The 15,096-nt window shown below is 45.8% G+C and overlaps 1 protein-coding gene across 11 annotated transcripts in view; it reads left to right on the top strand.

Moving 5' to 3' along the window:
• LOC126526313 (uncharacterized) overlaps positions 1–15,096 on the top strand; it is a 253,101-nt gene that overhangs the window by 12,452 nt on the left and 225,553 nt on the right. For all 11 annotated transcript variants that reach the window (XR_011896005.1, XR_011896004.1, XR_011896003.1 and 8 more), the window contains exon 2: positions 10,034–10,128. Coding sequence is in view for 3 of the 11 variants with exons in the window: in XM_072289701.1 (XP_072145802.1) it covers positions 10,065–10,128 (64 nt within the window). In the remaining 8 variants the exon portion in view is untranslated. The remainder of the gene's footprint in view (positions 1–10,033; positions 10,129–15,096) is intronic.

Raw genomic sequence — 15,096 nt, 5'->3', positions numbered from 1 at the left:
TTCATTCCTGAGAGCCAGATCAAGGAAGTAACGCGTAGGTAGAGCTGCTTTTTTTTACTTTCGCACTCGAATACGTACTTCTTCCCTTTGTGGGTGATAATACGCCCAGAATCCACATCACGGATCGTTTCACAATAATTACAGCTTGTTCATATGTTAGCTGCTAGTAAGTAGTCAATATAATTTCTGTACTGACGACCTAGGTCAATTGCGCAGGTGGTGTTAGTGCTGCTCAGAGAGAGTGTTATAAAGAAGGTATAGAATTTCTGGTCTGGGTTAATGCTGTCGAGTAGGGAGGGAACATGGTGAAATGAAACGTAGCAACGACTTCAAAAAATTGTATGATTAACATTTTCGTTTCCACAAGATGAGGTGGAAAGCGACAAAAATTTACGTAGGAATGCCATATGACGTGTCGGGTACACCTGGCTCACACAGGTGGCAAATTTGCATGATTTCGATTGCTAGTGTGCGTCATAGTTAGAATATAATGCAACTCTAGGGAAAGACGCATGTTTCGGTTTGGTGCCCTTTTTGCAAACTCTTTTACCGCCGCTTCCACCGACGGTGAGCCAGACACACGGGCAATCTCGCCGGCGTCCTTCGCGGCAGCTTCCATTGCCAGCGCTGCTTTCACGGCGTCGACCAGCGAGGGGTCGGGAAGCTCTAGGAGTCGCGTCTGCATGGCAGTGTTGTTGTCGCCGCCGACGAAACGGTCTCGGAGCAGCGAGTGCAGCTGGTCCCCCAAAACGCAGGCACTCGCTAACCCTCGTAGTGCAGCAACGAACTGCTCGAGGGTCTCTCGTTTCCGGCCTCTCCTGTTGTTGAAGCGGAAACGCTCCTATGTTGTGGATGGTTGTGGGTTGAAGTGAGAACGCAGCATGGCGAGCAGCTCACCCAGCGTCTTAACATGCGGCGTCGCTGTCTTGAGAAGGTCGAGCAGGAGACTGTAGACGCGGGTCACGCAGCTGGCCAAGAAAATGTCTCGCTGTTTGGCCTCGGGTGTGTCGTTTGCCCGGAAGGACACGTCGACTTCTTCCTCGTAAACTGGTCAGGCGGACCCATCACCCCCGAACGGGTCGAGCCTTCCGTACAGTGGCATGACGGCAGCAACGGGGGGGTGGTGTTTCGCCGCTCGCGGCGGCGTGGGACGACCCGTGGGTACTCGTCGCCAGTGTAACGATGCCGTGAGTGTCGTCGCCAGTTTCCTACGTGGCAGGCCGTTGAAAGAGGTCAGCGACCATCACGCGTTGTGTTGGCAAGCAAACTTAAGAGACCCTTCAGGACACCTGGTGTGGTGGAGCGACAGATTGAAAGAATATGACGTCACAGTAGTCTACAAGTCCGGACGAAAACAATCTGATGACGAGTGCCTACCACTTGCCCCCATCGACCCGCCGCCGTGGGGCAGTGACGACGCGACACTTTCCTTGGAATAATAAGTCCGGAAGACATCGCTGAACAGCGATGAGGAGACCCGGAGCTAAAAAAGCCTTGTCAAATACTTCGAAGAAACCACCGCTGTTGCCCCTAGGCATTTTTCCGAGGATTGCATTCTTATTCGCTTCAAATCATCATCATCATCATCCTCCTCATCATCATCATCATCATCATCATCATCAGCCTGTTAACGCCAACTGTAGGGCAAAGGCCTCTCCCATACTCCTCCAACTACACCGGTTGTGTACTAATTGTGGCCATGTTGTCCCTGCGAACTTCTTCATCTCATCCGTCCACCTAACTTTCTGCCGCCCCCTGCTACGCTTCCCTTCCCTTGAAATCCAGATCGTAACCCTTAATGACCATCGGTTATCTTCCCTCCTCACTACATGTCCTGCCGATGCCTATTTCTTTTTCTTGATTTCAACTAAGATGTCATTAACTCACGTTTGTTCCCTCACCCAATCTGCTCTTTTTTTATCCCTTAGCGTTACACCCATCATTCCTCTTCCCATAGCTCGTGGCGTCGTCCTCAATTTAAGTAGAACCCTTTTCGTAAGCCTCCACGTTTCTGCCCTGTGCGTGAGTATTGGTAAGACTCAGCTGTTATACACTTTTATCTTCAAGGAAATTGGCAACCTGCTGTTAATTATCTGAAAATACCTGCCAAACGCACCCCAGCCCATTCTTATTCTTCTGATTATTTTCTCATGATGCCGGTCCGCGGTAACTACCTGTCCTAAGTAGATGTATTCCCTTACCACTTCCAGTGCCTCGCTACCTATCGTAAACTGCTGTTTTCTTCCGAGACTGTTACACATTACTTTAGTTTTCTGCAGATTAATTTTTAGACTCACCCTTCTGCTCTGCCTCTCCAGGTCAGTGAGCATGCATTGCAATTGGTCCCCTGAGTTACTAAGCAAGGCAGTATCATCAGCGAATCGCAAGTTACTAAGGTATTCTCCATTAACTCTTATCCCCAATTCTTCCCAATCCAGGTTTCTGAATACGTCCTGTAAACTCGCTGTGAATAGCATTGTAGAGATCGTATCTTCCTGCCTGACGGCTTTCTTTATTGGGTTTTGTTGCTTTCATTATGGAGGACTACGGTGGCTGTGGAGCCGCTATAGATATCTTTCAATATTTTTACATACGGCTCTCTAAATCCTGATTCCGTAATGCCTCCATCAGTACTGAGGTTTCGACTGAATTTAACGGTTTCTCGTAATCAATGAAAGCTATATATAAGAGTTGGTTATATTCCGCACATTTCTCTATCACCTGATTGATAGTGTGAATATGGTCTATTGTTGAGTAGCATTTACGGAATCCTGCCTGGTCCTTTGGTTGACAGAAGTCTAATGTGTTCCTCATTCTATATGTGATTACCTTAGTAAATGCTTTGTAGGCAATGCGCAGTAAGCTGATTGGCTTATAATTTTCCAAGTCTTTGGCGTCCCCTTTCTTCAAAACAACCTACTCGTAAATAACTTCTCACCAGTCTACGCCAACTACGTTCTTGTTGTCGAAGTACTGCACGCTCTACATGACGATCGGACCGCTGGGTACCTCGGATTTTCCTGAGCGCTATCAAGGATACAGGAAAGATGTTACTGGCCGTCAAGACAAGCCGAGATTGTCAACGACGCAAGACACCACCGACAAGTCCAGCGGGATTACTACTGCTGATCGAGCGCCCTTGTCGACCATTTCAGCGGATTGAGGGGGATTGGTTGGGACCCTTTCCGACGTCAACATCCGGAAATAAGCGAATCGTCGAGCCGACAGACTACTTCACCAGCTTTTATGTAACGAAAACTCTGCCGGAAGGTAGCGTAGCCGAAGTGGTGAAGTTCGTCGAGAATATGCTGCTGCGACATGGTGCCCCAGAAGTCCTTATCGCGGACAAAGGAGCGGCCTTTACACCACAGCTAACCCAATACATTCTGCAATACAGCTAGGCAAGGCACAGGAGGACAACTGCCTACCACGCACATACGAATGGTCTTATGGAGCTCTTGAACAAGACCCCCGCAGACATGCTATCACTGTACGTCGGCATCAAGGAAAAGACGTGGGATGCAGTCCTGCCGTACGTAACCTTCCCTTACAAGACGGCGGTGTAAGAAACAACACAGATCCCGCCGTTAAAGCTGGTTTGCGGCAGGTACTCGACGACAGCTTTCGGCGCCGTGCTGCCGCATGTCACCGACGAAGAGGATCTAGATGTAGCCGCCAACTTCCAGCACGCCAAAGAAGCCCGACTACTCGTCCGCCTGCGCATCAAAACTCAGCAGAGCAGCGATAGCCGGCACTAGAAACGTTGACGAGAATACGTTGAATATGCGGCTGGCGACCATGTTTCGATTTGGACCCCGATACGCCGACGAGGACATAGTGAGAAGTTCTTAAGCCGCTATTTCGTACCCTACAAAATCATCCGCCGCATTGGCGCCCTTTACTATGAGGCAGTGCCAGGCGGCATTTCACTGTCACCTACGCCCTTAAATAGCTCATGTTTTGTTACTTAAACCACTGGTACAGCACTAAGGAAATCTGGCATTTCGTATAGCTGAACTTTGGACTTTCCTTCTTTATTGTGTTACTTTGGACTTCGTTTCATTGTTGTTTTGTTTTATTTAGTCAGTGTGCTGTTGCTTTTCGCTCTCCTGTTATGTTTGTATCATCTTGACGATGCTTTCTGAGAAGGGGGCAATGACAAGTGTAGTTGATCTTTTTCGGGTGACCACCTCTCACAGGGCAACAAATGCTAAATGTTATCGCTCAGAGCAGGACCCACCTGCATGTATCGGAAGTTCCTCGAATGTTATCGTTGCATTTATTTGGTGTCTGTTGTCCCCGAACCTTGTGTAATCTGATTGGATATGCGACGCGAATTCCGTAGAACTTTTTGGAAGACATGCGTGCAAAAGTGATTATTTTGGAAACTTCCATGACTCATAGATAAAAGTCGACACGCTTGACCGACATATCAGGTTTTCGGCGATCGCCCCCCGTTTTCTTCGCTATCGCAGTTCATATTGGGTAAAATCTGTTTTTGAAATCACAGGTTCGCCCAATAAAATGCTAGTTTAGTCGTTCAGTTTCTCTGCTTTCTTTACCGGCACCACTACGTTACAATATCATACGCCATCCTGAAATATACCACCAATATGTCAATCAATCGATCAATCAATCAATCAATCAATCAAGCAAGCAAGTTTATTTTTCGCGCTATGTATAGCGAAAGAGAAAGCTGGTTGGAGAAAAAAGCTGCACTTTTGCAGCGTGACAAAGCTCCAGCCACCCGCACACAGTAGTGGTAGCGTGGGGAGAAGACAAAAGACAGGAGAAAAAAAACTTATCATACAACGTGTCGCATAGTGTATGTTTCATTTGCAAAAGGTTTGCAAACATTATAACAAATTCACATAAGTTGGGAATTCATGCATAAATTTATTTGCTTATGATGCTCCAACGGATGAAGCCTATTGAAATGTGTATTTGTATTTCATGGCTTAGTTGCTGGTTTGTGAGCTTTGTGCTTCTATGCATTTGAATTTTACCAATTTTCTTGAATTCTTGAAGAAAACATTGCGGTGTACGTAAATCAAAATTTCCTTCACGGAAGTCACTGTAATTTAACTTTCTCTATTAAATGCAACAAATTTATTTCCAATAGGTTCGGCGGTTTTCTAATAAAGCATTCCTGCGTTTTGCGTGCACTTGAGTAGGCGGCGTCCGAGGTAGGCCCGGGTTATATCTTCCTCTTAAACAATTGATCGTGCCGGTTTTATAGGAAAACGATAAAACACAAACCTGGCGTATGTGCATGCATGTGGCCATTCTGTTGCTGAAATAACAAGAACCGCTCAAGAAAAGCATTCCACGGAAACTTCGCGGCATCAGCCATCTGGGCCATACATCTGTCTGAAATGAGGACAGCTATCGGGCCAGGTCCGCGGTGGGAAGCTCCCCGGCTTCGGTGGCAGAGGTAATTGGCGCCATCTATGCGGAGGGCGCATCCCAAAAATCCGTTTCTCTTGCATGGCCTCGTAGATCGCCGCGCGCACGCGTGCCGATCGAGTTGGCCGAGCCCATAGAGTTTCTAAATAAATACCTAGAGGGAAATGTGGCGCTAGTGTCTACGGGGGTTCTCATGAGCGCTGCCTCAACCTACATGGGAATGATGGGAAGTGCAGGCTTCGTATTAACTTCCATCTTTAGACTAGTGGCGTTTGCTTGTGGCGCAGTAAACAAAGCTATACTCAAATATTATCGCGTGAAATCTAATTTTATTTCTGTAGTATGTTATATAATGTACAAGACGCTACATAAACTTTGTATGACTTTGAGATGGAAGCATGGTTTACTATTGTTTTTCACCAGGACACACCAGGGTATGCATACTTGTGCGATTCTGTTCCCGATTTAACCACAAGGAATAATTATTTATTTATTTTTGCAACAGCAATAACAACCATGCATGTACTTCTATAAAAATGCTCATCAAGTATTTATGGAAATAAAAATGTTCTATTGTGAGAAAGTGTTGCGCCCTTGAGTGGAATGCTACAAGTGTCGTCTGCTACGAGGCCTGCTCGCTGCAAACGCGAGACTTTTCTCGCAGACGACAGGCACTTGCTAACTCTCTCTCGCTCTTTCGAAAGGCTGCGTCGGCTGTCACGATTGCTGAACGTCTTCACATACTTTTAAGCACATCTGCTGCAGTGCTACCTAGGACGCTAGTGTCCTCCTACCAATATGCTTCATCATATTTTATATTGACGTACCGCTTCCGAAGCGTTATGGCGTGGCTTTGCAGTTACCCATTTTGCGACACTAGACTACAGCAAGGAGCAGCAACATTTCATACCACAAGTAAGTTTGTGTTCTCAAAGACCTAAAACACGCATTTCAATGAGCACATAAACGAGCAATGCATAATGAAGCCCTCAATAAAATTTGATTGTCAAGCCACTAGAAGTACAACTGTATATGTCTTGTATCAGTAGTGCCTTCTTTTTCCTATTCTGAAGTTTCATAAAGGACGTAACGGTACAGTGCCAACCTAACACACTTAACAAACCAAGGTCCAAACGCTCAAAACATGTTCGTTCAACGTTTACGATGCCGTCGCTTTGTCGTCAGGGCTTCGAGGCCACACCGCGACACATACATCGTCCCAGTCGCTGGCCCAGCGCGCTCTCGCCACTTCGAGCAACATAACAAAGGCAGAGAGTTTTGCGTTGCACTGTCCCACTGCAGGCTACAGCAAGTGCGCTTGAAGCTAAACCAAAACTGCCAAAAAAATACTTGTAGGCTAGTTCGCCAGTCAATAGAACGCCAATCCGAAGCCTGTACTTCCCATCATTCCCATGATGGTTGAACAATTGCAGCGCCAGATTTCCCTCTAGGTATACTAATATGAAACTCTATGGTCGAGCCCTTCCCTTCCCAACTCCTCTCCCCTCGCCCTTCCTCGTAACTCCCTCGCAACTCCGTCACCTTCGACTGTCTCCGCGCGCGCGCCGTGCAGCCCCGCCGGCCCAGCGCTAGCTTAGCTCGCTGCATGGCGTTTCATGTTCCGTTATCTGCAGTTATCAGGAAGCGTGCGCTGCTGTGCCTTGACCGGCGTGGGTAGTTTCGTCAGTTTCGTGGTCCTCGATAGGTGTGTGCTTGTGCTCCGCGATGCTTCCCCCGTTTCAAGAATCGTAGCGCTCGTGTATCCTGCAGTGGTTCACGAATATCTCAAAAACAAGCCCTGCAAGGTTGTTCCGGTTGCCTAAAGACAAGAGGGGAGCGCGCAGACCCGAGGGCATCACAAGGTGCATGTACATGAACACAGCCCTATGTATGTGCTCCATGAGCCTCCGGACGTCGTTGCGCCTTGATTGTGCTACACTTCCCTCATGCCGGTAGCGAAAGCTGAAAAATAGATGTTCCTCCTCAATGTCACCTGGCCTATGACTTGTGTTTATCTTTGCCGAGTCAATTCTGCAACTTGGGTAACTTTCCCAGCTTTCCATCCCGCCCTCAGTGCTTTTTCTGTGTGTCACGTTCTACAAACGTACTAACGTTCTACAAGCGTACTAACAGCTGAAAAATTACTGTTCGTGTTTGTGTATTATCTCAGTAATCGCCGATGGGAAAACCGCGCGAACAGCCTTCATGTGCAGGCATGATACGCTTCTTTTTCTTCTGGAAAGCATGAGCATTGCAAGTGTCCTACATGCAGATTTTTGCAGTTCGTGTTTATTATACAAAGGAAAGCCCAGTAGGTGCGACCTAGGGCCTTAAGTGACGTAATTTTACTGCTCAGCATTGCATTCGGGGCGAAAGAAAAGTCGTGTTGTTGGCTTATTTTACCTAGTCTTTGATTGACGAATAGGCTTTTCTGCGAATATTTTATACGTGTTGCTGCAAAAACAGACTACCTTCTGTTGCCCCTTGCCTCCGTTACTCAAGTTGTGGCAAAGTGCAAAATAATGTGATAATGTGTATTTCAGTTTTTAGTAAAATGTTATTTTTGTTCTGCCATGTCTTTTTCATTTTGTTCAGTAGTAATGAACATGTCTCCTATTTCACATACTTTCGTGCGTGTTTATCAGTAAGCTCTTTTCTTGCTGTGGCAGTCAATAAAAGAATGTTGGCATCTTTTTCTATTTTTTAGGTATTTTGCGTGTCATTGTTTTCGCCATTACGAGTGAGTTTTCCCTTTCTATAGTTGTCATGACTATGTCATACACGTCGTCCAATTTTCTGCAATATCTTAGTGCATATAACAGAAGCTCGTCTACATTTAGCTCTTGAGGGCGTAATATAAAAATCTTGTTTTTTTTATATGTGGGTGTACATGAAACGGCCTTCGCGTTCTCTAGCGCTTGTTTTGTTATTTCACTGTCTGTGAACTTTTGTGTGTAGTACTCTTCTATATGTCATGCACCTTTCACGTTTGCTCATTTTTTGAGCGTGTATCACACCACGGTATAACAAAAATCTTTGTTTTCGGAACGAAGTCAATAAAGCGAGACCAAAGATCTGTGGTGTTGGAAGTGGAATTTTTTTTTTTTTGTGCCGGCACATGATGGTATAATATAAGTATGGGCAAGACTGCGTGCGTGCCAACGCATAGCCCATGGCGCACCACGCGCCAGCTCCCCAGCAATGCCAATGCACGGCGTTGCACGTGCAATTTTTGCGAGCTGGCGATAAGAAAATAACGCGCCACGTACAGGTAAAAACAAAAAGTAAGCGGCGTACGTGTCATGGGGGAAAGGGAGCGGAGCGGGTTGGCATAATAAAAACAAAGAAAAACGTTTGGGAGAGGAGGCGCCGCGTGGCTGCTGTTCCTGTTGCCATGACAACGTAAACAATCGTGTGCGCCGCCATTTTGCTTCTTCATCGCCCTGCTATCAGGGCCGTAACTGAAGGGGACCTTGGCGCTAGCGTCGAAATAGCGTCTGCTTGAAAACAGCCAATGGCAGCGATGCGCAGATTCACCCCTGTGACCAGGTGTCTAGCAAAATCTTCGATTCGTTTTCACTATCGCAAGTAGCTGGCCGTCTTCGAGATAACGCTGATACATAAGAGCCCTCATTTTACTGTGACGAGGAGAAGCAAAAGTCACAGGGTGTGCTTCTTTTTTTGTTTATTTTTAGTTCTGCGTCATGGCATACGTCATGGCGCAATTTTCGAATTCTTTAAGGTTGATACGCCACATAGTGGCAAAAAAAGGAAACTGAACGAAATGTCCTTTATTTCTGGTATGATGTTTTAATAGCGTAATATTATCTGATATTTAGTAATGTTGGTTTTACTCCTGTGATGTAACCATTTTATTATTACTGCGTTTACATTGTTAACAACAATGTTAACAGAATCTGTACTTACACGTCACATTCTCTTAGCCTCAGTTGCAATGCTGTTTTATAACAATTTGCATGTGCCCAGAACCGGCAGCTTACTATGGGCCCAGGTGATCTTCATCAACGTTTTATAACTATGTATAGAAATAAACCGATGATGCATGCTGAGTACGGCATCCAGGAAACGCAGCTACTGATGAACCATAGATGAAACGTTGATGCAGGTGGCTTTATATAACTCATTAAAGAATGCAGGGCACTGGCTTAGAATGTGTGATGTTGAGCACTAACTACGTAAAAAGCAGGTTCGAGCCATTTGATCTGTGATCACTTGTAGATACATTCGTTGGCATGTTTTGAGTATGGAAGATAGGTATATGTAGTGTTGTCACGTTTAACAGCACGACGCCAATGCTTCAAGGGAAGCCTGAAGTAATGTCGATTTCTATGGCTGTGGTTACGCGCACATTGTAAAATGCGCGCAATAAGCATTCGTCAGTGGCAGATGTGGTATGGCTGCCTGCGTACTTGGAAACAAAACGCATTTTCTAAATTACTCCTTATTAGTTGTTGCGCTCCTGCCCGAAAAAGTATGAAGGTATGCTATATTCTGCTGAAAAATAACATATGCCCTCATTATCATATTTTCATTTCTCTACCAAGCGCTCCAGGAGTGCTTCACTTCATAAGTGCAAATAAATATTAGCACCTGTGTTATTTCCCAGAATCGCACCTAGGGGTCTCAACCTAGAAGAAATGAAAACTCAGTGTCGTCCTACTTATGTGATATGCCTGTTGGCTTTGTTTTGGCATGGAAATAGTAAGTAATCATTTCAAATATGCTTCTAATGAAGGCATAAGAAATGCCATAGATGGTACAAAATGCACGTTAACATATCTTCTTAGTTGATATTTGTATTATATAACGTGATTAGAATTATTTTGATGCATGTTCTTCAGAAGATAGCGAAATGATTATCTAATGGCGAATATATATGTTCTAAGTAGATGCATTCGTAATCAGTTCCTTTCCAACCCGCCGTGGTTTCTTACTGGCTATAGTTTTGGGCTGTTAAGCACAAGGTCGCAGGATCGGATCCCTGGCGCAGCGGCTGCATTTAGATGGGCGCGAAATGCAAAGACACCCGCGTGCTTACACGTAGGTGCATGTTAAAGAACCCCAGATGGCTCAAATTTCTGGAGTCCCCCACTATGGCATGCCTATGATAAGATGGTCCTTTTGGCGCGTAAATCTACATAATTTGTTTCAGTACCGTTTGGTTGCTTGTGATATTAAGGGCCTCACTGAAATGAAACCAACAGCAACAATGTTGGTTTCACTTAGAAAACTTGAAAGCCGGTCACTAGAATACAGCCTCATTGTACCTATGCTTTAGAATGCTTCATTTGAATGAAAATACTGCCAGACAAAGAACACCAATTTTGCCCGCAGAATGCGGCCTTAATTGACAGGTGCCAGTAAAAGCAAAGTTCAAGATAACAGACGGCTTCCAGCCTATCTGCGCTGCCATTAGGTAAAGATCCCCTAAAAGTCATGGTCACACTTTAACGGACATTCCAAGGAGTTCTTTACCTTTAAAGCGATTAGCTTTCCTTGGCTATTTTAGGCGCTTTCATGTTGGTCTATGGTCGGTGGTCGGCCTCGGCAAAGTGAATGTTCCTTCGCTCACTCTCTCTATCGTTTGCTCGTTCGTACGCTTGCTCTTTTGCTCTCGTTCGCTCATTCGTTCATTCTTTCCTCCGGACCATTCACTTGTATTGACGATGAGCGTCAATCGTTTCTGGACAACTTTTTGAAGCGAATAGGTTTATTTCTCATTTTAAGCCGTTTTTGTGGTTGATCGGTGGTAGGTGCTCCGATTCGACAAGGTTAGCATGTGGTCTCACCCTCTCTCTCCCGGTCACATGTTCGTCCGCTCAATCATTCAGTCGGGCTATTCGCTTACATTGAAGATTATCGCTAGTAGTTTATGTGCAATTTCTTTTGTCTTATTAGCGTCCGTTTTGTTTTGAGCTTTACGAAAATTGTAAGCAGGGAAAGGGGACCCGCCGTGGTTGCTCATCGGCTATGGTGTTGGTCTGCTCAGCACGAGGTTGCGGGATCGAATCCCGGCCACGGCGGCCGCATTTCGATGGGGCCAAATGTGAAAACACCCGTGCACTCAGATTTAGGTGCACGTGAAAGAACCCCAGGTGGTCGAAATTTCCGGAGTCCTCCACTACGGTGTGCCTCATAATCAGAAAGTGGTTTTGGCACGTAAAACCCCATAATTTAAGCATGAGAAGGGGGGTGGCATGGGGTGTGCAATACCCAGTTATAGGGGAGCCACTGACTCCATGTCCTGGCATTCTCGGCGCTTCCGCCAATCCAGTGGATGAACAGGGTGAATTTATTGACGGTATACGTAGGGTCGTATCAATCTAGTGATTTTTGCGTGTGATTTGTTGCAGTTCTGTACCCACATAATATTAAAAATAGCCTGCCGCAGTGGCTCTGCTGCTGCGGCAGGCGATTAGCCAACGCAGCAGCCACATCTCGTTGTGAACGAGATGCAACAGCGCCAGTTTTACTCATGCGTATGCTAAAGAAACACGATGTCCCGCTTAGCCCACTCAGCGTGTGGAATGGTTACCGATGATCTAAAGGATTGCCTTAGGAGCATCAAATTTGATACCAGTGTGTTGTGCGTGCATGGAAGTGTAAAGTAACGACAATGGACGAGGAGATACTGAAGAATAAAAGGTGACAAGGGCTTACCAGTTGGCGAAAGTTTACTCTCGCAATTTAATAAATATTTCAATGCGCTAGAATTCTTAGGGTATTTTATTCACTTTATTGGAGGTATGTTTGTATGTGTGTTTGTATCTACGAACTGATTTATTTGCGCACCTACTGGGGTCCCTGGCTTAGCACATTGGGCTACCATCGGTGTGAAGGGAACAGGATTCAGAACGAACAATCGGAATAACTGGGGTCATTGAGTACTTGACAATGTGTACAAAGGTAGAGGTATTCAGCGTACCTCTTGCACGCCGACATGGGTCACCGTAGATGCGGTACTGGGGATGAACCGCGGTTAGCGGATGCTCATTGACACCGACTTGGAGCACTAGGCATCTGCAACTCAGTCTGTGCTGCCGCTCTTCAATGAAACTCTTTGATTCAATCTTGGGTGAATGGGTATATGCCAGTAGGTATGTGCCGCTGTTGAACGCACGTCTTTGACGCCTACTAGAGCAGATAGGTATGTGCCAGGGGGAATGTGCCGCTCTGCAATGACGAAAAAATGTCCCTTGAATTTCTCAAGTCTTGAGCGGAATCCAAGCCAGGTCACATTGGTTCTTCAAGGACAGCAAGGAGACGCGCAAGAAACACAAATTTATTCCCATATGCCGGTTGTGAATAGACGCCTTCCACACCAACGTTTTCTCGAGAGGTGTCTTAAAAGTACTGTGTATGTGCCGTTCTTCAATGGACCTCTTGCCAACTTGGGTCACTGAGTACGTGCCCCTGGTTGAGCGTCAACCATCAAACAATTGTCAGCATTCGCATGTCCAGGTATGCCATGTAATCGGAGACCACACGCAGGCTTCGAGCCGGCGAAACTACATGGCCCTAACTGTTCCTAGGGAAGCTCGAAAGAAGAATCCCGTTGCATTATGTAGCTCATGCACAGGTGATTTCGTCGGTAGCATTACGTTCTTTCACAATATTGATTCAATGGTAAACGCATTACCGTCGTCAGTCAGCGTGAAGTGAGTTCCACCACAAATTGTTGGGTCAAATTTATTATTATTATTTTATTATAGGTTATGTTATTTGTGTTGGACCTTCTTATTCTGGTATAATCCACGCGTATTTAGATCACGCATGTTTTCTAATTGGGAAGGAACAGCGCCAACTAAGACGATCACGAGAACGACACAGGACATGGCGCTTGTCCTGTGTCGTTCTCGTGGTCGTCTTAGTTGGCGGTGTTCCTTCCTAATTCAAGCATGCACTATCTAGCCCAAATAAATGTTGTCCTGAAACATCACCGCACGACGCTTGCTTTTGCTGGAGTACGCGCATTATTTCAATGATGCGATCATATTTTTTTCACTCTGAACTTGTGCATAGTCACATCGCCGTATTACACTGTTGCTGTGGCTAGACTAGTAGTTAATACCTTCTTTATTCCGTGTGTTCGATGCACATGCAATATGGAATTCCAATATTTGTTTCGGCACCTGCAGTTAGTAAACCAGCTTTAATGAAAAAGATGCTGGATGCAAAAAACAATAATAAATGCGGATCCCAGTTCTCTTAGAGTAAAATGTTGAGGGAATAAAGAACTTGTAAATGTTTGGCTGCATATAACAAGCTAAACAATGTACGCGAATTTTCAGCATTATAGCAAGAAACGGGAACTCTAGTTATAAGTAAAATTTTATTATTGTGTGCTCGAAGCTAAGCTTTATCAGTTTAGACTTTTGCCTCAGTTTATCTGTTTCGTTATTCGGGCGGAAACATTTGACTGTTTCGATGTTTAGTTGGAACTCCGGAACAAACGGGGCAATTTTTTCGTTACGTGCGTCTTATTATTCAAGCACTTGCATCAATGGATCCAACACATCTTTTGGCCACACACACACGCACAGACACTTACGTATATATATATATATATATATATATGTATATATATATATATATATAAGCATGAAGAGGCGCGACAGTTCACTGGCAAAGTTCGGTCCTGACCAATATAGGGCCCGATGAAACGGAAATTAAACTTTTCTCACAATCCAGGAGCGCGAACTGGGGTACACGTGAACACTTTGTGTGCAGGGTGGACAGAAAAGGGCGGAATGTACCATAGCAAGTTTTTCGCTCTTGGTCACTGGTGTCGGTGTTAAGGCGGGTGCGGTAGGGACACTGAACTACGCGCGAAACGAACTACTCACACCATGATATCGACCAGGGCACCGGGACACCGAAGAAAGTGATGTAGAGGAGAATGATGAGTTTATTGCCACACAGGAGAAAAAAATGTTGGGTACCCCGTAGTTCGTTGCAGAACGGTATTGTATGCGAAAGTCACGAATGGTGAAATGGCATCGCAATTAGTGCAGTCGGAGTTTATGTACATTGATATCATGTGGGACAGCGTCCGATGAAAGCGCTCCGTGAGGCCATTAGTTTGAGGGTGGAACCTGGAAGTCGCCTTATGGATGATGTTGGACGCACGGAGCACATTTTTGAGGATTGTCGACAGAAAGATCTTGCTACGGTCACACAAAAGGACATGTGGGGCTCCGTGCCGTAAAAAATGGCTTCGAAGAAAAAGTCCGCAACCTCCGCTGCGGATCCTGAAGGTAGCGCGGCTGTTTCAGCGTACCGTGTCAAGTGGTCGACAGCTGTGACCATCCATCGGTTGCTGCCAGCTGATTTGGGTAATGGTCTATACGGGTAGATACTAACGACTGCCAAAGGAGCCTCAGGAGATGGTGCAGGTTGAAGCAGTCCAGCCGGAGGTGACGTCAGTCGTTTGCGCAGTTGGCAGCGGGAGCAGAAAGCCACATACTTCACTATGCTGGTTGCAAGTCCAGGCCAGGAGAAGCGTCTGCGGATGCGTTCATAGGTTTTCGGATAATCAAAGGGACTGGCTGTGAGATCGACGTGAAAGGCCTGCAGTATCTGGGGCCGAAGTGATCGGGGAATGACAGGAACCCAACGGCGTCCTTTGGAATGAAACACATATCGCTATAGGACCGGATTTTCGATCTT

The sequence above is a fragment of the Dermacentor andersoni genome, chromosome 8 (genome assembly GCF_023375885.2).
Source record: "Dermacentor andersoni chromosome 8, qqDerAnde1_hic_scaffold, whole genome shotgun sequence".
NCBI lineage: Eukaryota > Metazoa > Arthropoda > Arachnida > Ixodida > Ixodidae > Dermacentor > Dermacentor andersoni.
The sequence above is the reverse complement of the archived record's forward strand: the minus strand, read 5'-3'. Positions and strand labels throughout refer to the sequence as shown.